The sequence below is a fragment of the Moschus berezovskii genome, chromosome 25, assembly GCF_049115385.1.
Source record: "Moschus berezovskii isolate FMDL1 chromosome 25, NW_MosBer_1.0, whole genome shotgun sequence".
NCBI lineage: Eukaryota > Metazoa > Chordata > Mammalia > Artiodactyla > Moschidae > Moschus > Moschus berezovskii.
In genome coordinates, this window is record NC_142484.1 from 6,241,619 (window position 1) to 6,262,394 (window position 20,776).

Consider the following 20,776-nt stretch of genomic DNA (forward strand, 5'->3'; position numbering starts at 1 on the left):
CTTGTCCGGGGCCCCACAGCTGGTAAGAGGCAGAGTTCAAGCCCAGGCTGTTGGTAGACTTTATTCCCCTGGGAAGCAGGGACTAACTTCCCACCCGATTCAGAATTAGGTGCAGATACCACCTTCTAAAGACAGACAAGTGTGGGAAGCTCAGGTGGAAGGTCAGGAGCACTGGATTAAGCCCCAGGGTCTAACCCTGTCCACACCCCCCAACAACCAGGCCTCAGGAGACCCCCAAGCCCGTCCCGCAGTGCCCTCACCTGTGGGGTGAGACAGCAGCCCCACCCACCTGGGCCACTGATGTGCCCCCTGCAGGGAGGTCAGAACATGAGTAAGGGGGTTGGGTGGGGCCTGGGCAGTTCCTGAGCAGGTGTGGAAGGACGTGGAGGGACAGCCCCAGCCCAACCTCTGGGCCCGGCACCTGCCAGCACCTGCCGGCCTAGTGCTCAGGGCCACACCGAGGCTCTGGGGTGGGCCAGGACTGCCTCTTCTGGACTCTCAGATCCTAAACGTGCCCCCTGAAACCTGCCTGTGCACAATTCCTTGGCTTCCTCGACAGTGGTTACACAGGCTTAGGGAGAGAAAAATTTATCAGCGAGGTCAGTAGACGCCTGTCACAAGGTTCATTCAGAGCCAGTATAGTTACAGCCAACCTGCGGGCCCCCTGGGGAGTGACGCACATCTGCATCCTTTTCTTCAACCGCCAGCCTCAGGGAAGGGGACTCACGACAACCTCAAGTCGAGAATGGGACCTAAAGGGATAATACTCTTTGATGAATGTTTTTAGAAAGTGTGTGGTGGGGAGAGGAGTCCTAGGGGCAGGGGAATGAGAAAAGAAGGACCATTCTAAAAACAAGGGGAAGAGCAGCTGAAACACTGCCAGGTTCGAGAAAGAAGCCCGGGTTACAGTGCTGCTTGGCAGGGCTGCGCATGCTCTCTGGGCCTCTGTTCTGGGTTCCTCCAGGGGCCAAACGAGCACAGCACCTGGTGGAGTGAGGTGGAAAGCGCCAGAGCGGCCGCCCTCCCCGAGGCCTGGGCCGACTCCTCTTCAGGTTAGACTTGCTTCCTCTGTGGTGTGAGGCTGGCAGACGCCGGGAGGCCCTGGTGGAAGGCCTGCAGGGGCAGGGCACAGGCCCAACTCTGACCCGGGTAGAAGGCAGGTGCCCAGATGCGCTGAGCTTGCACCTGCCACCTAGTCCCACCTGGTGAGGACCTGGGGCCCGGCTCAGGAAGGACACTGCAGACTCAGGGCAGCCAGAGGCCCCCATCCTGTCCAGTGCTCCAGGGATCTGGGCACAGGCAGACCTGCCTAGAGGTTAGTGTTCAGGGCAGGTTGGGGGCATGGGGCATATTCCCAAGACCCCAAACAGGCTAATCCCCAAAGGTCCAAGGCCATGTTACCCAAGTTAAATCTCTTTAATATCCCAATACAAAGTCCTGATGCAAAAAGACAATGAGAAAACCCTGGGAAGTTGGGGGGTTTCTGTAAATTCCACCCCCGAGCAGCTTTTCAGAGGCAGGGGGACAGAGCAGCTCAGGGAAGCAGCAGTCCCAGGTGAGGCAGGAGTGCTTGGCTCCGGGGCCCAGCCCCACGTCCCTGCAATCCCGGCTGCTCCTCGACCCTTTCAGGAGGCGCCACATCCTGGGATGTCTGCTCCTTTCTCTTGGTCCCTGGGATTCAACTAGCTCTGGCTTCAATCCCCTACAAAAATTCCTGAGTTCTCGGGGCCTCCCGCCAGCTCCTCCCCTGAAGTACCCCTTGACGGGGAGGGGCTGGGAAGCCCATGAGAGTTCATAGGAGTTTGTATGGAGCGTGGGTCAGGAGCACAGGGGAGCCTCTGAGTCCCCTGCCCGCTCCAAAAGCACACAAAGGGGAAGGCTGCCGTAGAGCTTAGGGTCCGTGAGGGGCTGAAGCAGAAGCAGGAAGAGTCCCACACCCAGAGCATAGCCTGCCAGCAGGGGCCGCCTCTGCGGATGCTCCAGGGCTGCACACACGGCAGGAAAGCCCATGTAATTGCAGAAGGAGTGGCAGAGAACCGGCCCAATCAGGTGTCCTGGGGAGGGGAGACAGAGAAGCTCATGGAGCAGCCCCACTACCTCCCCAGGCTCTTCCAGGGCTAAGACCCTCATCCCCCGAAACAGGAGATCAGTGGCCACCCATCCGCCCTCACACACGGCCTCTGCTTCCTTCCACCTCTCACACCGTGCCAGGCAGAGGACCCGGCTCAGCCTGTCTCAAGGACTGCGGGAGAAGAGACTTGCTGCTCCTAGAACAAACACAGATTCCCATTTTCCCACCCACTCCTGTGGGCCCTTGAGTCCCAGGGGACCCGTGAGAGACTGAGGACCAACCTGTGCGGATGAAGAGGAAAGCAGTGTAGGCACCGAAGACAGCTGTGTAGGAGAACTGGAACGCTGGAGACGGGGAGGCCTCGAGTGACCACACCTGCATGCCCTTCCTGCCCCAGCACTGCACACCCATCAGCCAGAGACACCCCCTCTTCCCCTGGCTGCCTGCCCCAACACCTAGGCTATTGTCTACACGCCAAGCCCGTGGTCAGCAGCCCCTCTGATACTAGAGCCCTCCGTTCCCAACTCTTCCTCCAGAGTGACCATCAGGGACACCCTCACGCACCCAACCAAGGACTGCCCCAGGCCAGCTCTCTACGACTCACCTGCAGACAGAAAGATGCTCCCCACACTGCTCTGGCGGAAACGAAGCTGCTCAAAAATGTGGTGAAAATGGGCTGAGAGGAAGATGAGAACCAGGTCACACTCCTCCCAGCCTGCTGGACAGGCCCTCCCCTGGCCCCCATTTCCCATTCCTGGTTCCCTGCTGGAACCATCTCAACAGGACCAGGCATGACAAACTCACCAACTCCAAAGAAGAGTGGGCAGGTGAACACAGCAGGGCCCAGGCCTGTGCATGGCGCTAACATGGGCAGCATGCAGGCCCGGAACACCAGCTCCTCTGTCAGGGGGGCGATCACTTGGTTTCGCAGCCAACGCATGTCTGTGAGGCAGCGGGCCCAGGAGCGAGGGGCTAGGGAGGGGATTCAAGACAAGCCATGAGAGACTAGCTGTTGAACAAAGTGACCCAGAGGCCTGAAGGGCCCCTCTCCCACAACCTCCCCTGGCCATAAATACTTGGGAGAACAGATTAAGATTCAAACTTTATCAGACCTAGTATATAACAATATCTCAAAAAAATAATAAAACAGTATCTCAACGGGACTAAAAGGGAAGAGCAATAGAAGCTGAGGAAAAGTATCCCGACAATAAATTCTGGAAACATCAAAATTTGCCCAGCACCAGCTCTCTTTTAGGAAACCAAGGTTAAGGGAAGCAACGGACAAGTTTTCTTGTCCACTCCAAGTACTGCTAGGGGTTCCTACAGGCTTCACTGAACATTAGGAACTAACTCCTAGAGGCCACCTGATATGTGTTCCCATTTTACTGCTGAGAAACAGAACATCTCAGGTCCCACCACAGCGCAGATTCCTTCTCCTCATCATCCTGGACTGCCTACTTTTCCCCTTGGCCCTGAGGACTCACCTAGGACAACCTTTAGGCCATCTGCCAGATCACAGGAGCAATCCATGGAAAGCTGCATCAGTGGGCCCAAGAAAAGGATCTGAGTACAGAAAAACAGGAGCGGTCAAAGGAAAGGCTCATAATCCACTGCCCTTGCCCAGACATGGCCTCAGAAGATTTCAAGCTTCCTGTTTTCTGCCAGGATTTCCCACCTATGCATAACCGAGGGCCCTGGGCCATCTCACAATTCTTGTCTCTCATCAGTCAACAGCTGGGCACAATCAGGATTAGGGAAATAAGGAGGCTCTCACTAACAACGAAGAGCAAAGAAGGAAAGATACAGCAGAAGCACTCACCATGGTCAGCAGCAGGGGCAGCAGCGCTGCTGGAAAAATGCCCTCCAGTCTGAATCCCATCAGGGTGAGCAGGGATGTGCCTGGCTGAGCCACAGGAAAGGGGGCATCAGTCTCGCTCCCTAGGAGGTCGCTAGCCCGCCGCCCTCCGCCCCGCCTCCTTCGCACCTGGATGCCTGTAAGTTCCCTCCAGAGTAGCACGCAGAGGGGCGAGAGACTTGATACCACCAGGACACTGGTGAAGCGCCGCTTTATGACTGCAGGATGGTCCCTAAGAAAGAGAAAGTAAGTTCAGGGGGCCCACTGCCACCCTCGAGGGCGCGGCCCCACCCCCTGTTCGCCAAGTCCCGCCCATAGCCCCGCCCCGCGGAGGCGCGGGTTCAGGCCGCGCGCGCAGCCCCCGCACCTGGGTAGCTCGCTCTTCCAGACGTAGAGGCTGCCCACGTAGGAGCAGGCGAGGCTCAGACAAGAAAACACAGACACCCAGCAGCACAGCCCAGGGCCTGGACCGCCCAGAGCCGTCGACTCGGGCTGCCGCTCTGGCCGCGACACCGACAGCAGGCGAAGCCCGTCCCCGCCCAGCGCCGCCATCGCGCCCGGACCCGCGGCGCGCCGCAGTGACGCGATCCCGCTGCCGCCCGGCCCGCGCCTACCGGAAGCGTGGCTGACGTCATTAGACGGCGCGGTCCCCGGCCCCGCCCCCGACTCCGCCCCCACACTGAAGCAGAAGCTGCGCGCGCGGAGCAGGTTTATTGAAAAACAGATAACAGGCGACCCCGGTGGCGGCTGGGTGGGCGCGGAAGCGCGGGGAAGGGGGCCAGGGTCAGGGCCCAGGCCCAGAACTCAGCCACTCGGACAGATTGGAAATTTCCTGCAGCCATAGCGCGTCCTGCGGGAGGAAAGGGGATCCGAGGTGAGGACCCCTCGGCCGTGGCCGGGTCCCCGCCCTCCCGACGCGGCCTTACCTCCAGGCCGCTCCCGGGGCCCGTCCTGCTTCTGCTAAAGGTCAGCGGGGCCGTGGTGGGCTCGGCGCGGCGCGAGGCGGCCTCTGACGGGCTCAGGGCCCCAGCCGAGCGGAAGGCCCGCGTCTCCTCCACGCCTTGGCTGCCTGTCTTGAGCCTCTTGTTTTCTGTTTGCTCTCCGGTCCCTAGGAGAAAACAAGGCCGCTCGTCTTACTCCCCTGTCTTGTGCTGGAAAGACCCTTGGCGAAAGCCTGGGAGAAAGGGAGGAGTTAAGAGTCAGACTCTCTCAGCCCTCTCACCTCAGAACCCTTTCAGCTGGTCCTGTCCGCATTAAAACCCAGCAGCACCGAGTCTACAGGATCAGGCTGAGGCTGCACATTGGCTTCGGGGTCTCCCTGTCCCCACAGAGCTGGGCCCGGGAAGGCATCTGGGGTTGAACCAAGCCCTTACTTGGGTCTCACGCCAAGTCGGTCACTTGACACGTTCCTCGTGGAGTCTGCACCATCCAGCTCCTCCCTACCTGCCGGAAAGCCTGGCCTCACTTCTGTCCCCGTTTGTTGCTCAGGCTTCAGTTGGCAGTGCAAACTTTAAGTGTGCATCTATAGCGTTTGGACCTATAGCTTCTTCCTGAGCAGGTCCTGGGAATGTAGATCAACAAGCTGTTCCCTAGGTGCAGCTCACAGGTACTAACTAGGAAGGGTGCAGTAGTGGGTACGAAGTCCAGGGAGTAAAACAAAGAAGCTGTTAACCATCTCTGTAAGTGAAGAATGGTTTCCTTGAGGAGATATCTGAGCTGGGTTTTGAAGGATAAAGAGAAATACACTGGACTGACAAGGTAGAGGAAGGGAATTCCAGGCTGAAAGAGTTAGGCAAACACACAAAGGCATTAAGCAGTCTACATAAAATGCAAGATGGGGATTCAAGGAGATGAATCTGAATGGCTTAGTGGGAATCAGGGCAGGCTAAGAAATGGATTTTTATTTATAGGAAACTGGAAGGCAGTGAAGACTTTTAAACATGAGGTAGATTGTTAATTTTGTATTTCAGACTGAGCATTCGTCAAACATGTGACTTAGAGTCAAGTTAGAGGAGGGAAGACCTCAAGAGCCCAGAAGTGAAGGCAGTGAGGATGGAGGAGTCAGAAATATTCATAAGGCTGAATCGACAGGCCTTGGTGGTAGACTGGATGTGAATCATTAGAATGAGGGCCATCTCACATGAATTTCAGGATTCTGATGTGAAAAACTGGATATGCTGACTGTGGTGCTACTAATCCTGACACAGACTAAAGAAAGAAGAGCTGATCTTGGGTGTGTGTGCAGAGGGCAAGATACCAGGAGAGAGGAAGTTGACCACATGGGCCCACCATACGGAGCAGCCAAATGAGCAGACAGGTCTCCATCTAAGACTCAGGAGAGACCTGGACTTGTCATAGCAACTGAGGATGAGGAGTCTCATCCCAGAGGCAGGGGTCAGCGCCTGGGATGGAAGAGAGCCGCTAGGGAGGGGCTGCGGTATGAGCAGTGTTTGGGGGTGGCCAGAGGAAGCTCGTCGAAGAGAAGGTAAGAGATGAGGACTGGTGCATCACAGTCTCACAGTGCCAAGTGCTGCAAATAGTCCAGGTATGATACAGATAAATGCAGATCAATTTGGTAATTAAGAGGCCTTTCCAAACAAGAGACGTGTAGTTCAGAGGCACAGGAAAAGCAGTGCCCTGGATTGGAGAGGGAATGAAAGAAAGAGATGGAAACAAAGTACAGCTTGCTTCTTTGAGAATCCTGATTGAGATGTGATGGAGACAGGTGGATGAAGTTCAAGATCATGGGAGATGTCCTTCTGAAGATGGACCTCTTTACGGAAAGAACTCAGAAAAGGAGCTGAAGGTGCAGAAGGAATAACTGATGGTACCGAGAAAATAGCAGGAGTAATGCCCCCTGGAGGGGTGGGTCCTGTGCTGATGAGGGTCTGGCAGTGGGCGGAGTACAAGTTGGGGAGTTTATGGAATAAAAGAGATTATTAGTAAGTGAAATAGGAGGCTAAATCAGGAGGTTGGGTAGAGGTTGGGTAGATTTTTAAAAGAATGGAGTAGCCACTGAGGAGAAAGCCAGAAGACTGGGAAGAACTGACAAACTGAAGGCTCTTCAGGGGATGGACCTGAGGCATCACACACTTGATTTTCTTCAGCATAGCTGCCAACGTGGGACACAGGACTGATGACAACTAGTTGCAGCTTTGTAAGGCAGAGCAGCTCAAACACTCTTCTGGGGGGGTCCACCAGATCATAAATACTCAGTAGAGAAAGCATGGGCTTTAAGGGCAGCAGACTGAAATTCAGATCTTCCTCCTGCTAAGTACAGCAGTGTTCCCCACCCCAAAGTGACACTGTGAAAGACTGGTCACTAAAAGCTTAGCATCTCCCTGGGTCCACAGAAGGTGCTGAATTAAATGTTAATTTCTTTCTTCTAAAGAAAGTGAAAGTGTCACTCAGCCATGTCCCACTCTGTAACCCCATGGACTGTAGCCCGCCAGGCTCCTCTGTCCCTGGGATTCTCCAGGCAAGAGTACTGGAGTGAGTTGCCATTTCCTCCTCCAGGGGATCTTTCTGACCCAGGGATTGAACCCAGGTCTCCTGAATTCCAGGCAGATTCTTTACCATCTGAGCCACCAGGGAAGCCCTCTTTCTTCTAAGGAAAGTACTTAGTCTTTTGTCTTTTCACTGCACAAATACTGAATTATGTGTGGTGAATACTGAATTGTGTGTGGTGATACACTTCCATTCTTTTAAATCTCCAAATCTAAATTTATACAAGCCTTCACTGCAGGGTTCTTTTCAGGAGGAACAGCCCCCACAACATTTAAAATATAATTCAATAGAATGATTCAGAAACACATCTTAGACCTTAGCATAGACACCATGCAGCACGTAGCTGTTAGCCTGGAAAGAGTTTCACCAACAAAGCATGATGCTGAAATCAGTCCCCCAGTTCCCCCAAGCCTAGGCACTGTTTTGTCTGACAGTACATCCCCACTGGTCTGGCTTTGTTAGCCAGACCAGGCTGCCTGGGTTCGAGTTCTGGCTCTGTCATTTACGAGCTGTGTGAACTCAGGTTTACTGACATCTCTGGGCCTGAGTTTCCTCATCTGTAAAATGAGGATAATAGTACCATAGTATCATTTTGAGAATTAAGAGCATTACTATATATAATACTTTGGGAATTCAGACTAGTGCCTGGCTCCTGCACCATACAGGTTCAGGCACCAGTGGCTATGATTCTTTACACACACACACCTGCTGCTGCAGGCCCTGATGGTGGTTTAAGTGTTGGAGGGAGGGGGCAAAAACAGTAGAATCACTGCTATATCACACACACTTACACCTCCCCCATAACATCCATGGAGGCTGAGGGAGTGTTTGCGCCCAGAAGCAGATTCCATAGCCACAGAGTAGTAACCCAAACCAGGGAGAGCCACAGTATCAACACGAGTGACTGAGAAAAGACACAAAAGAACGGACTGAATGGAGGGCCTCACCCCATCGTGTGCAGCTATCTGTAATTCTACAAACAGAAATTTCTGGACCTATTGTACCAGCTTTTGGTACAATAGCCGCTGCCCGAGAATACCCGACTTGGGGGAGCCAGCCAGATCCTGGAAGGACACTGCTGTGGTGTAAGGCGCAGTCTGAAATTCTGAAGTCACGTTTTTTACTTCCCAGCTTTGATCCAGGGCTCACCTGAAAAGCTGAAATCCTACCTGCAAGGAGCTCCAGGCTGCTGTTCTCATGTGCCGCCTCTGTGTTCTGCTCTGCCTCATTTTTCTCTGGGAGCAGCTGCTTAAAAGATTAGAAGTCCTAAGTGAGTTCTGCAGAAGTATGATCAAGCCCCAGTGAGGTCATGTGCCTGGTGGCTTTGTGGACCCCATGGGGCTTTCCTTCCTCACGTGGACCCTCTCTCCCTCCTGGCTCATGTGAACCCCCTCCCAGCTCCCACCATCAAGGCTTCCTTCTTCCTTCGGAGCTTTTGCAGCAGACTCAGGCATTTCCTTCCTCTCTGAGGTCCAGTCACTCATCCACTATCTGCTGTATTGCGTGGGCTCTGAAATAGGCACTGCATGCCCCTTTTCATCACTTTATGTGTTTATGTCCATTTTCTACATCGTAAATTCCTTGAAGAGTAAGGAAATGGCAATCCACTCCAGTATTCTTGCCTGGAAAATCCCATGGACGGAGGAGCCTGGTGGGCTACAGTCCATGGGGTCGCAAAGAGTCGGACACAACTGAGCGACTTCACTTTCATCATGTCTGTTATCTCTTTTAAAGCTAGCATAGTGCCTTGCACAGGGTAAGTGCTAAACGAATGACTGACTGAGGTCAAACATGGGAAGCCACAGGGCACATTTTATAGTCTTGTATAGCCTTTCAGAGCCCTGCTATTTGGTTCAGTTTGGACAGAGAAACAAAGGTCAGAACCCAATCCTCTGAGCTACTTGTTTTTCAATACAAGTATATAAAAACAGGTATCTTCTGCATCAAAATTAAAAACTTTTGTGCTTCAAGGGACACTTAAAGGGAAGTGAAAAGTCAACACACAAGAATGGGAGAAAATATTTGAAGATCATATCTGATAAGGGACTTGTATCCAGAATAAAGAACTCCTAGTTCAACTGTAAAATAACAACCTAAAAATGGGTTTGACAAAATTTGAATAGACATTTCTCCAAAGAGAGATATATGGCCAATATGCACATGAAAAGATGCTCAACATTATTGTTCTTTTGGGATATGCAGATCAAAGCCACTATGAGGTGCCACTTCATACCCCGTGTGATGGTAGTAGTAGTAGTAATAATAGATAATAACTATTGATAAGGATGTGGAAAAATTGGAACCACTATACGGTGCTGGTGGGAAAGTAAAATAATGCAGCCAGTTTGGAAAACAGTTTTGAGTTATCATGAAAAAGTGAAAAACGTGTTAGTTGCTCAGTCGTGTCTTGACTCTCTACAACTGCATGAACTGTAGCCCACCCAGCCCCTTGGTCCCTGGAATTCTCCAGGCAAGAATACTGGAGTGGGTAGCCATTTCCTTCTCCAGGGGATCTCCCCGACCCAGGTATCAAACCCACATCTCCTGCACTGCAGGCAGATTCTTTATTGTCTGAGCCACCAGGTTATATCATATGACCCAGCAATTCTCCTCCTAGCTATCCGCTAAACAATTACAAACATATGTCTACATACAAAAAATGTTTACAGCAGCATTATTCATAATAGCCAAAAAGTGGAAACAACATGTCCATCATCTGATGAATGGAGTTTAAAATGCGGTGTGGACTATTACTAAAATGAGCAAGGGACTATTACTCAACTGTAAAAAGGAATGAAGTACTGTTACCTGTTATAACGTGGATGATGAGCCTTGAAAACATTACACTAAGTGAAAAAAGCCAGACACAAAAATCCACTCATTGTACAATTCCATTTATATGAAATACCCAGTGTAGGCAAATCCATTGAGAGAAAAGTAAATGAGTGGTTGCCAGGGGACAAAAGATAGGAGAACTGAGACTGACTACAAGTTCAGTTCAGTTCAGTTCAGTCGCTCAGTCGTGTCCGACTCTCCGCGACCCCATGAATCACAGCACGCCAGGCTTCCCTGTCCATCACCAACTCCCGGAGTACACTCAAACTCATGTCCACAGAGTCGGTGATGCCATCCAGCCATCTCATTCTCCATCGTCCCCTTCTCCTCCCGCCCCCAACCTTTCCCAGCATCAGAGTCTTTTCCAGTGAGTCAACTCGTCGCATGAGGTGGCCAAAGTATTGCAGTTTCAGCTTTAGCATCAGTCCCTCCAATGAACATCCAGGATTGATCTCCTTTAGAATGGACTGGTTGGATCTCCTTGCAGTATAAGGGACTCTCAAGAGTCTTCTCCAACACCACAGTTCAAAAGCATCGATTCTTCGGCGATCAGCCTTCTTCACAGTCCAACTCTGACTACAAGTTAGGTCCAGTTTATTATTGTTTTCTTTTTGGTATGATGGAGATGTTCTGGAATTTAGTGGTGATGGTTAGAAAATACAGTGACTATACTTAAAACCACTGAACCACTGAATTTGTATAAATGGTAATTTTTATAGTATGTGAATTCTAACTCAATAAAAATGCATTCCATCATATATTGTTTACTAAAGCAAGTTTTAATTTTTAAGTGATTATACTCTAAGGAATATAGAAGAGTTAAAGACGGCATTAAAGGTGTGAAAAAAGAAATAGTATTAGGAAAATTTCCAAACATTTTTTTCCTTCTTTGAAAGAAAGCTTATTCTACTTCACTCCAGCCTAGAAAATCTCATATAATAGACAAACCTTTATCTTATCTTGAAACTGGTCACACCAAAGAAATATCTAAATTCAGATCTAAATCTCAGAGTTCCAGGGGAATCTTGCACACCCCTCATTCATCATCAGTTCCCCAGATGAGACAGCCCTCTCCACAGGATAGACCTCAGTGAATTTAACATTCTATCAGCCATTATTCTGATCTACCACCAGGAAATGATACCTTTCCTTAGAAAGTTCTTCCTGCTACTGCACCTACTTATTCTGGATTTAAGTTTTCAGTCCCCACACTCAAATGTGACAGTTAGCCCAAGATTACTGTCTTGTCTCATGGCCCACTGTCCTGTGTTCCACTAAGGCTTAAAATCTCCACTCCTGGAGTGACCTTTCCACAAATATCTTCTATAAAACTCTAAATATTCTTTCATTTCTTCCATTTCTCCATAAACTATACAATAGCCATAGATGGTTTTATTCTATATTACTCAAGAGGTCAGCTATTCTACTTCACCTGCGTAGAAGTGGAAACTGAGGGACTGGTCCAGAGGTAAAAGAATTGGACCTAGCATCATTGTTCTTGTAGTTTTTAGCTACAGCCACTAGGTGCCACTCGTGTGCCAGTAACAGTTCAGTTCAGTCACTCAGTCCGACTCCAACTCCATGAATCGCAGCACGCCAGGCCTCCCTGTCCATCACCAACTCCTGGAGTTTACCCAAACTCATGTCCATTGAGTCAGTGATGCCATCCAGCCATCTCATCCTCTGTCGTCCCCTTCTCCTCCTGCCCCCAACACTTCCCAGCATCAGGGTCTTTTCCAGTGAGTCAACTCTTCGCATGAGGTGGCCAAAGTATTGGAGTTTCAGCTTTAGCATCAGTCCTTCCAATGAACATCCAGGACTGATCTCCTTTAGAATGGACTGGTTGGATCTCACCACAGTTCAAAAGCATCAATTCTTTGGCACTCAGCTTTCTTCACAGTCCAACAAACAAGCTGTCACTAAATGGCCATTATCAGAGGTAACTGGTAATGATCTTGAGTAAAGAAGTATGGATTCTACTTGATGCCTTTGGTCACTATTCATCTTCCCAGGCTTGTGATCCAGTCCTATATGGTAAATATGTTACTAGGCTTCAGATCTAGGAGCCCTCATTATAAATCCTAGACTTGCCATTTACTGACTCTGTGATTCTGGGCAAATTAGAAAAGTTGTCTAACCAGTTTCTTCATCTATAAAATGGGAAAACTACAACCTACCTCACAAGATTTTTGTGGAGACTAAAGTGGAAATCTTGGCACAGATTAGGGATTCAATAAATGTTCCCTCCTTCCAAGACCTATGACTACTGTGTAAGACTAAGACTAGCCATCTGCCAAGTTTATTGGGCTATGAATGGCCCTGAGGCTATAGGCCATCACTATAGCAACACCAAGGGGCAAAGGAGGTCAGATCATCTCCTTTTCAGATCTCACTGGGTTATCAGAGAGGCCCGAGCAAAAGGACCTTCCAGGCTGGAACACTTTTAGATCCTGCCCGTTTCCCAGGTCCCGTGATAATGCCACAGGCCTTATCCTCGACCTATGCCTAGAAACTTTAAGTTGTCGATGGCTGTAGTGAATTGAGTAGTGGTTCCCCCAAAGATATGTTCAAGTCTTGACCACCAGTACTTGTGAATGTGACCTTATTTGGAAAAAGGGTCTTTGACATAATTAAGGATCTCAAGATCATTGTGGATTTACAGAGGGCGCCAAGTCCAATGACAGGTGTCCTTATTAGAGAAAGGCAGAGGGATATTTGCGAGACAAAGAGGAACAGCCATATGGAGTTATGGGACTACAAGTCAAGGAACAGCTGGGGCCACCAGGGCTGAAACAGGTAAGGAAGTCTTCTCCCCTAGAGCCAACGGAGGGAACGTGGTCCTACCAACACCTTGTTTCAGACTTCTGGACTCCAGAACTGAGAGATAATAAATTCCTTTTAAGTTACCAAATTTATGGTAATTTGTTACCATATCCATGGGAAACTGATACAATGGGTAATAGCCTTTATTTGCTCAAGTTGTGGGCAGCAGTTTCCCAAGCTGTAGGAAAATCAGAAAGAGTATTTGCAGTGAGCCAGCTGATGCTTTCCTAGGAAGGTGCTGCCTAGCCGGAATGTAGTCAAGAAAACAGTGTGGTGAAGGCAGCACTTGTAGGGGCTTCCCTGTTACAAAGCAGAGGAGGATGGGCAAATCCATGATGCTGTGTTCTCTGGATGCCTAGGTGTTTAAACCTCCCCATCCGATCAGGCAAACAGAAGTAGGAGAGGGAGAGAAGCAGAAGAGGTGTTACTCTCTCAGTGTCTGTAATTTTTTTTACAGCAACTTTACTGAGATATAACTTGCATACAAATAATTGCATCTTTATAAAATACAATTTGATAAGTTCTGGCATACGTATTAATACATGTGAAACATCACTATATCAAGATAATGAGCATATCCATCACCCTGAAAAGTTTCTTCTGCCCTTCATAACTCCTCACTCCCACCAACTCCTATACCTCCCATCTGTAAACAACCACTGGTCTGTAACTATACAGTAATTGGCATTTTATAGAACTGTATATAAATTCGGTCAAGCACTATGTACTCTTGTATTTTCAGGTTTTTTCATTCAGCATGACTATTTAGAGATTCATCCAACCTATTGTGAATCAAAAGTTCATTCCTTTTATTGCTGAGTAGTATTCCACTGAATGGATATGCCACAGTTTGTGTATTCGTTTACCTGTTGACACAGCTGTTCCCAGTTTGGGGCTATTACAGATATGGTATATGTGCCATAACACTGGTGCAGACATTTCTGTGTGGACATATGCTTTCATTTCTCTTGGGTAAACACCTAGAAGTAGAATGGCTAGGTTGTGTGATAAGTGTGTATATGCCTTTTTAAGAAACTGCCAAACTGCTCTTCAAAGTGGCGGTATCATTTTTCATTCCTACAATTAGGGTATAACAGTTCCAGTTCCTGTTCCTGCACATCCTTGCCAGCACCTGGTATGGTTAGTCTTCTTATTCTAAGTACATGTGAAATGTTACTTGATTGTGGATTTGATTTTTTGGGCTCCAAAATCACTGCGGATGCTGATTGCAGCCATGAAATTAAAAGACACTTACTCCTTGGAAAGAAAGTTATGGCCACCCTAGATAGTATATTAAAAAGCAGAGACATTACTTTGCCAACCAAGGTCCGTCTAGTCAAGGCTATGGTTTTTCCAGTGGTCATGTATGGATGTGAGAGTTGGACTGTGAAGAAAGCTGATCGCCAAAGAATTGATGCTTTTGAACTGTGGTGCTGGAGAAGACTCTTGAGAGTCCCTTGGACTGCAAGGAGATCCAACCAGTCCATTCTAAAGGAGATCAATCCTGGGTGTTCATTGGAAGGACTGATGCTAAAGCTGAAACTGCAATACTTTGGCCACCTCATGCGACGAGTTGACTCACTGGAAAAGACTCTGATGCTGGGAAGGATTTGGGGCAGAAGGAGAAGGGGACAACAGAGAATGAGATGGCTGGATGGCATCACCGACTCGATGGACATGAGTTTGAGTGAACTCTGGGAGTTGGTAATGGACAGGGAGGCCTGGCGTGCTGTGATTCATGCGGTCGCAAAGAGTCGGACATGACTGAGCGACTGAACTGAACTGAACTGAATGACTAATAATGTTGAGCATATTTTTGTATGTTTATTTGCTATTGTATATCTTCTTTTGTAAAATATGTGTTCAAATATTTTGCCAATTAAACAAATTGGGTTGTTTATTTTCTTACTATTGAGCTTTGAGAGTTTTAAAATAATCTGAATATGATGGTAAGATTTTAACTAAAAATTCAACTTCTTTAATAGTATAAAGCTACCAGGTATAGAAGCTATTTCTTCTTGAGTGAACTTTGGTAACTTATGTCTTTCAAGGAAATTTCCATTTAATCTAAATTGTCAAATTTACTGCAATATTCATAATATTCCCTGATAATTCTTTTAATATTTGATGCCACTTCTCTAATTTCTGATATTAGTGGCAATTTGTGTCTTCTCTCTTATTAATCATCTTTCTCAATGAATCACCTTTATGTTTCATTGATTTTTTTTCTCTATTGTTTTTCTGTTTTACTGACTTCCACTCTAATCTTTATTATTTCATACTTCTCTTTATGTTTAATTTGCTCTTCTTATTCTAGTTGAAGTTGGAAGCTTCACTGTATGTCATTGTTTTTGTTTTTAAGGACACTTATTTGTTTTTATTTCATATTTGTTTTTTGGGACACTTTTGTTGATAAAGAATCCTAGGTTGACAGGTTATTTTTTTCAGTATTATAACTCCATTTTCTTCTAGCTTATACAGTTTATGATGAGAAACTTGCTGTAACCCTTATCTTTGTAACAAAAGAAGGGTTTTGGTGTTTTGTTCTTGTTGGGGTTTTTATGGTCTCTGATTTTAAGATTTTCTTTTTACCACTGGTTTCAACCAATTTAATTATGATGTACCTTGATGTAGTTTTCCTCGTTTCTTGGGCTTGGTTTAAGATTCTTGGATCTGTATAATTTATACATTTCATCGAATTTGGAAACATTTCCACCCTTATTTCTTCAAACATATTTTCTGCCTCTGCTGCTTCTTCAGCTTCTCCAGTTATACATGGGTTAGATTGTGTAAAGTTACCCTATAACTCACAGAGGCTAAATGCCCTATTATGATTATTTTAATCTCTGGGTTCAGTTCAGTTTCTAATGCTACGTTTTTCCTTAAGTAATGTGCCATTGATGCTACTGGTGTAGTCAGTATAATTTTCACCTTGGAGACATTAGCTTTCACCTTAGAATTTGTTTGGGGCCTCAACTCTCTAACTAATATGTTCAACCTTTTCTCTAGCTTCCTGAACATATGGAATACAATTATAAGAATAACTGGGTTTTACTAATCTTATCTTGCATGTCAGTTCTGGATCAGTTTTGACTGACTGACAATCAACTGAGTTTTCTCTTCATTGTGGGCTGTATTTTCCAGCTTCATAGCATGCTTGTTAAATTTTTTATTAGATTCAAGGTGGTATGAACATTATCTTGGTGGTTGCTGGATATTTTTGTATTCTTCTATTCTTTAAAAATATATTTATTTGGCTGTGTGGGGTCTTAGTTGCAGCATGTGGGATCTTCCTGTGGTACGTGGACTCTCTCAGTGGTTGCGGCGCATGGGCTCCAGAGCACACTGGCCTCAGTGGCTGTGGCACGTGTGTTCTCTAGTTGTGGCACAGCCTCTGGAGCACACATGGGCTTGACAGCTGCAGCAGGGGTTTATTTGCTCTGTGGCATGAGGGCTCTGAGTTCCCTGACCAGGGACTGAACCCGTGTCCCCTGCATGGCAAGGCAGATTCTTAACCACTGGACCATCAGGGAAGTCCCCCCTTATAAATATTTTTGAACTTTTCTCTGAAATGCCACTGAATTAGTTGGAAACCACTTGATCCTTTTAGGTCTTGCTTCTGCTTTTGAGCTTTGTTAAGCAGAACCAAGGAATGTTTATTGTAGATGTAATTTCTTTCCATTTCTGAGGCAAGACTATTCTTGGCATTTTACCTGTGTGCTAAGTTGCTTCGGTTGTGTCCAACTGTTTGTGATCCCATGGACTGTAGCCTGCCAGGCTCCTCTGTCCATAGGATTTCCCAGACAAGAATACTGGAGTGGGTTGCCATGCCCTTCTCCAGGGGACTTTCCTGACCCAGCAATTTCCTGTGACAGAACCCACATCTTCTGTGTCTCCTGCATTGTAGGCAGTTTTCTTTACCACTGTGCCACCAGGGAAGCCCAGTATCTTACCTGGTGCTCCATAAATTATTGGACTTTCCTCTCTGGTTGATGAATAAGCACTATTCCTAGCCCTGTGTAAGCTTTGCTTATTGTTCCCTTTTATCCTTCTGAGTGGTTCTTTACCTGGACAGTTTTTTCACATGAATGAACTGATCAGTATTCAACTGAATACTAAAGAGAGGAACCTCAGTGAGTTCTCTCTTCGCTGCTACTCTGCCCTGAAAACTTGAGCTGCATTGGCATCCCTGGATTCCAAGCTCCATCTACTCAATTCAGGGAGACCACTGGGCTCTGCCTGGGTTCCCTCTCCCTGATCCATGGCCTCTGTGCTTTCTCTGGGTGGTGTTTGAGGGCAGTCATACAGCTCAATTCATTTGCTTTCCACCTCTCAAGAATGACTATCCCATCCATTTTCTGAGGTCCAATGTCTTCAGAACCATTGTGTCATATGTTGTATTTTTTGTTACTGTCCAGATTTTTGGTTGTTTCAGGCAAGAGCATAAAACTAGTCCCTGTTACTCTCTCTTGGCCAAACGCCACAGTATAATAATTTCCCCCTTCTCCTTTATTTACTCATCTTATACTTCAATTCCAAAAAAGTCAATACTGTTGATTATTGCCGAGAAAGTCAGAAAGGTGGGCTTCAGCTTGAACACTATTCCTACCTACACCTAGAATCAGGAAACATATAAAATATCCCAAATATGATTTCTCTTCACTCATTAGAGGATCTGGTAACTATTTGACCCCCATGAGGGCAGAGACGCCAACTAATATAATTCTATATCTCTGGTATCCAAAAAGATGAACAGATAAAAGTATGTTTTTTATTTGGCAAAACTAAACATAAGAATTCCATCATATCATCATCATCATCAAAGTAGCTATGTGCTAGTAGTTCATATAATTCGCTTATTCAGACCTTACAACAATCATTTTAGGTATGCATCATTTTTATTTTACTGCTATAGAAACTGAAAGTTGGAATAAATAGCTTCTATAATAATACCATGCAACTAGGTAGTGGCAGAAATGGAAATTCAAGTGACATTGCTAATCATGCTCTTAACCTCTACCCTTATGGCAGAAAGTGAAGAGGAACTCAAAAGCCTCTTGATGAAAGTGAAAGAGAGTGAAAAGGTTGGCTTGAAGCTCAACATTCAGAAAACAAAGATCATGGCATCTGGTCCCATCACTTCATGGGAAATAGATGGAAAAACAGTGGAAACAGTGTCAGACTTTATTTTTTTGGGCTCCAAAATCACTGCAGATGCTGATTGCAGCCATGAAATTAAAAGACGCTTGCTCCTTGGAAGGAAAGTTATGACCAACCTAGATAGTATATTAAAAAGCAGAGACATTACTTTGCCAACCAAGGTCCGTCTAGTCAAGGCAATGGTTTTTCCCGTGGTCATGTATGGATGTGAGAGTTGGACTGTGAAGAAAGCTGATCGCCGAAGAATCGATGCTTTTGAACTGTGGTGTTGGAGAAGACTCTTGAGAGTCCCTTATACTGCAAGGAGATCCAACCAGTCCATTCGAAAGGAGATCAATCCTGGGTGTTCATTGGAAGGACTGATGCTGAAGCTGAAACTGCAATACTTTGGCCACCTCATGCGGCGAGTTGACTCACTGGAAAAGACTCTGATGCTGGGAAAGGTTGGGGGCGGGAGGAGAAGGGGACGACGGAGAATGAGATGGCTGGATGGCATCACCGACTCTGTGGACATGAGTTTGAGTGTACTCCGGGAGTTGGTGAGGGACAGGGAGGCCTGGCGTGCTGTGATTCATGGGGTCGCGGAGAGTCGGACACGACTGAGCGACTGAACTGAACTGAACTGAATACTATGTTCTATGAAGTTTTCTAAACCACAGGCTTCCTTGCTGAAAGACTACCCTCAGATTGTGCAGTCTAAAGCAGTTTACCTAACCCCTGTGTATTCAGGTTTCTCATATATCAATATGGGAGATTTTCACCAAAGTACTGATTATTACTTTACACTTACCTGCTTCACCTCATGTGAGCAGTGGTAAAAAAATCGGTGCTGGGAGACCTCATGAAATGATTTATGCAGCTTGGTCCCAAATTCCTGTGTGTCAGCTGCCTAAAAAGGGCCAGAGATAGAACATGCTGAGTTCCAGTACTGGCAACCAAAGGGTGAGTACCCACAGGAAATGTATATGGGGAGAGGATGAGACAGATAGAAAGGCAAACCAATGACATCCTTCATGTTGTCTTACAAGTTTCCTTAGCTCCCATGGACACAGGGTAAGCAGAAGGAAGGTCTGGGGTACTTGACATGAGATAGGCAGTTGTGGCTCCTATGTATCTTCCAAATTCTGTTACCTAAGTGAGATCGATCACACAAGGTCTTTGTTTTCCTATCTCTATAGGAGATTATATATCCCAGAGAGCCATCTGTTTGTGAAGAGGTTCTATAAACTGCTTTCCTCTAAAACAAGTTCCAAGAGAGCAGAGGTATCTACTGAACAACTAAGGCTGATATAGGAACTTTTTCCCCCAGATAAATCTTTCAGGGAGGAAAGGAACAGTAATATAGTTTGCATCTATAAGGAATAGGTAACAGCCTCAACTTCAGTATAGAACTGTAGGATATTAGAGTTAAAGGGGACCTGAGTAGTCACCTAATACAACACACTGTTAAAGATGAGAAAACTGAAATTCAGACAGGAGAGGTGATCTACCTAAGAGCTCACAGCCATTTACAATGAAAGTTAGGGCTAGCTTTAGGATTACCAGTACAGTGTCCTTCTCAATACCTTGTGCTACCCACATGACCCAGAAAGTTGAAGCTGTGAGAAGATGCACTAGATATAAAGGTGTTATACATTTTGACCCATTAACTCCATTTATAGAAACTTTTTCTAGGAAATGATTCAAAAGAAGCAAGATATCACATACAGGTATTAACTGAACTATTTACTGGCAGAAAGAATGTAAACAGCTTAAATATCTGTCAGTAGGGGAATGGTTTATTAAATTATATTACATCAACACAGTGGAATATTGGCTAACCAGTATTTTAAGACTGTTGAAACAAGGGAAAAGGTCAAATTATATATTAATATCAAATACTTTGGCTATATATATGAGATAAATATGCAAAAATTAAGTGATAAGTTTATTAATTATTTAAAATTTTGTGTATATTACACTATTTTCTCAAGAGAAAAGTAAACAAAATGAAGCAACTGACATGGAGGGTATGTGTTACCCCACTGATAATCCCAGTTGGTCAACACACACCGGAAGGGAGGAAGGGAGGAAAGAAACCAACATTTATGAAAGAAGCTACCATGTGTTCCACACATTCACATCTGGCCCTCAACTTCGTAATAGCCCTGTGACATACTGCTATCTTTTCTGATTTGTAGATGAACCACAGAAAAGCTAAATCCACATAGCTAATAAGTAAATGAGTCAAGATTTGAACTCAGGCCTCTGATTCCAAACCTTGTTACACTATTCCAAACTGCCAAACATATGTAATGCTTATGGTTGCTCAGTTATTTCCAATGTATGCTATCACCATGATGTAACAGAACACTCTTCAGGTGCTCGCTTCGGCAAAACATATACTAGAACACTCTTCAGTAAGAAACTGGGACTCATGGCCTAATCCTAGCTCTGCCTGTAACTATCTGTATGACCTAAAGGAAACAGAAATCTTAAATAACTTGTTTTCTCACTTATAAAATAGTACATACATCACTTTCTAG

The 20,776-nt window shown here is 46.5% G+C and overlaps 2 protein-coding genes across 4 annotated transcripts in view; both read right to left on the reverse strand.

Moving 5' to 3' along the window:
* Positions 1-1,380: 1,380 nt before the first annotated feature.
* On the reverse strand, positions 1,381-4,520 carry RCE1 (Ras converting CAAX endopeptidase 1). Of its 3 annotated transcripts, none has more exons than XM_088832258.1 (8): positions 4,294-4,520; positions 4,056-4,158; positions 3,891-3,970; positions 3,556-3,634; positions 2,876-3,043; positions 2,676-2,747; positions 2,353-2,415; positions 1,381-2,054 (listed from the first exon to the last, which is right to left on the reverse strand). In XM_088832258.1, the coding sequence occupies exons 3-8, from the start codon at positions 3,948-3,950 to the stop codon at positions 1,819-1,821; spliced, it is 678 nt and encodes a 225-aa protein (XP_088688384.1). In that variant the 5' UTR covers positions 3,951-3,970; positions 4,056-4,158; positions 4,294-4,520; the 3' UTR covers positions 1,381-1,818. The 3 variants fall into 3 exon arrangements, with proteins under 3 accessions (XP_088688384.1, XP_055271408.1, XP_055271409.1); XM_055415433.2 differs by having other exon boundaries at positions 3,891-3,974; positions 4,294-4,482; XM_055415434.2 differs by lacking the exon at positions 2,353-2,415 and having other exon boundaries at positions 3,891-3,974; positions 4,294-4,482.
* A 117-nt stretch (positions 4,521-4,637) lies between these two features.
* The window catches only part of TOP6BL (TOP6B like initiator of meiotic double strand breaks), an 84,160-nt gene continuing 68,021 nt past the window's right edge, over positions 4,638-20,776 (reverse strand). The window contains exons 13-16 of the mRNA XM_055415435.2: positions 19,042-19,140; positions 8,603-8,678; positions 4,853-5,034; positions 4,638-4,776 (exon numbers count right to left, since the gene is read on the reverse strand). Coding sequence (XP_055271410.1) covers positions 4,711-4,776; positions 4,853-5,034; positions 8,603-8,678; positions 19,042-19,140 — 423 coding nt within the window. The 3' untranslated portion in view covers positions 4,638-4,710. The remainder of the gene's footprint in view (positions 4,777-4,852; positions 5,035-8,602; positions 8,679-19,041; positions 19,141-20,776) is intronic.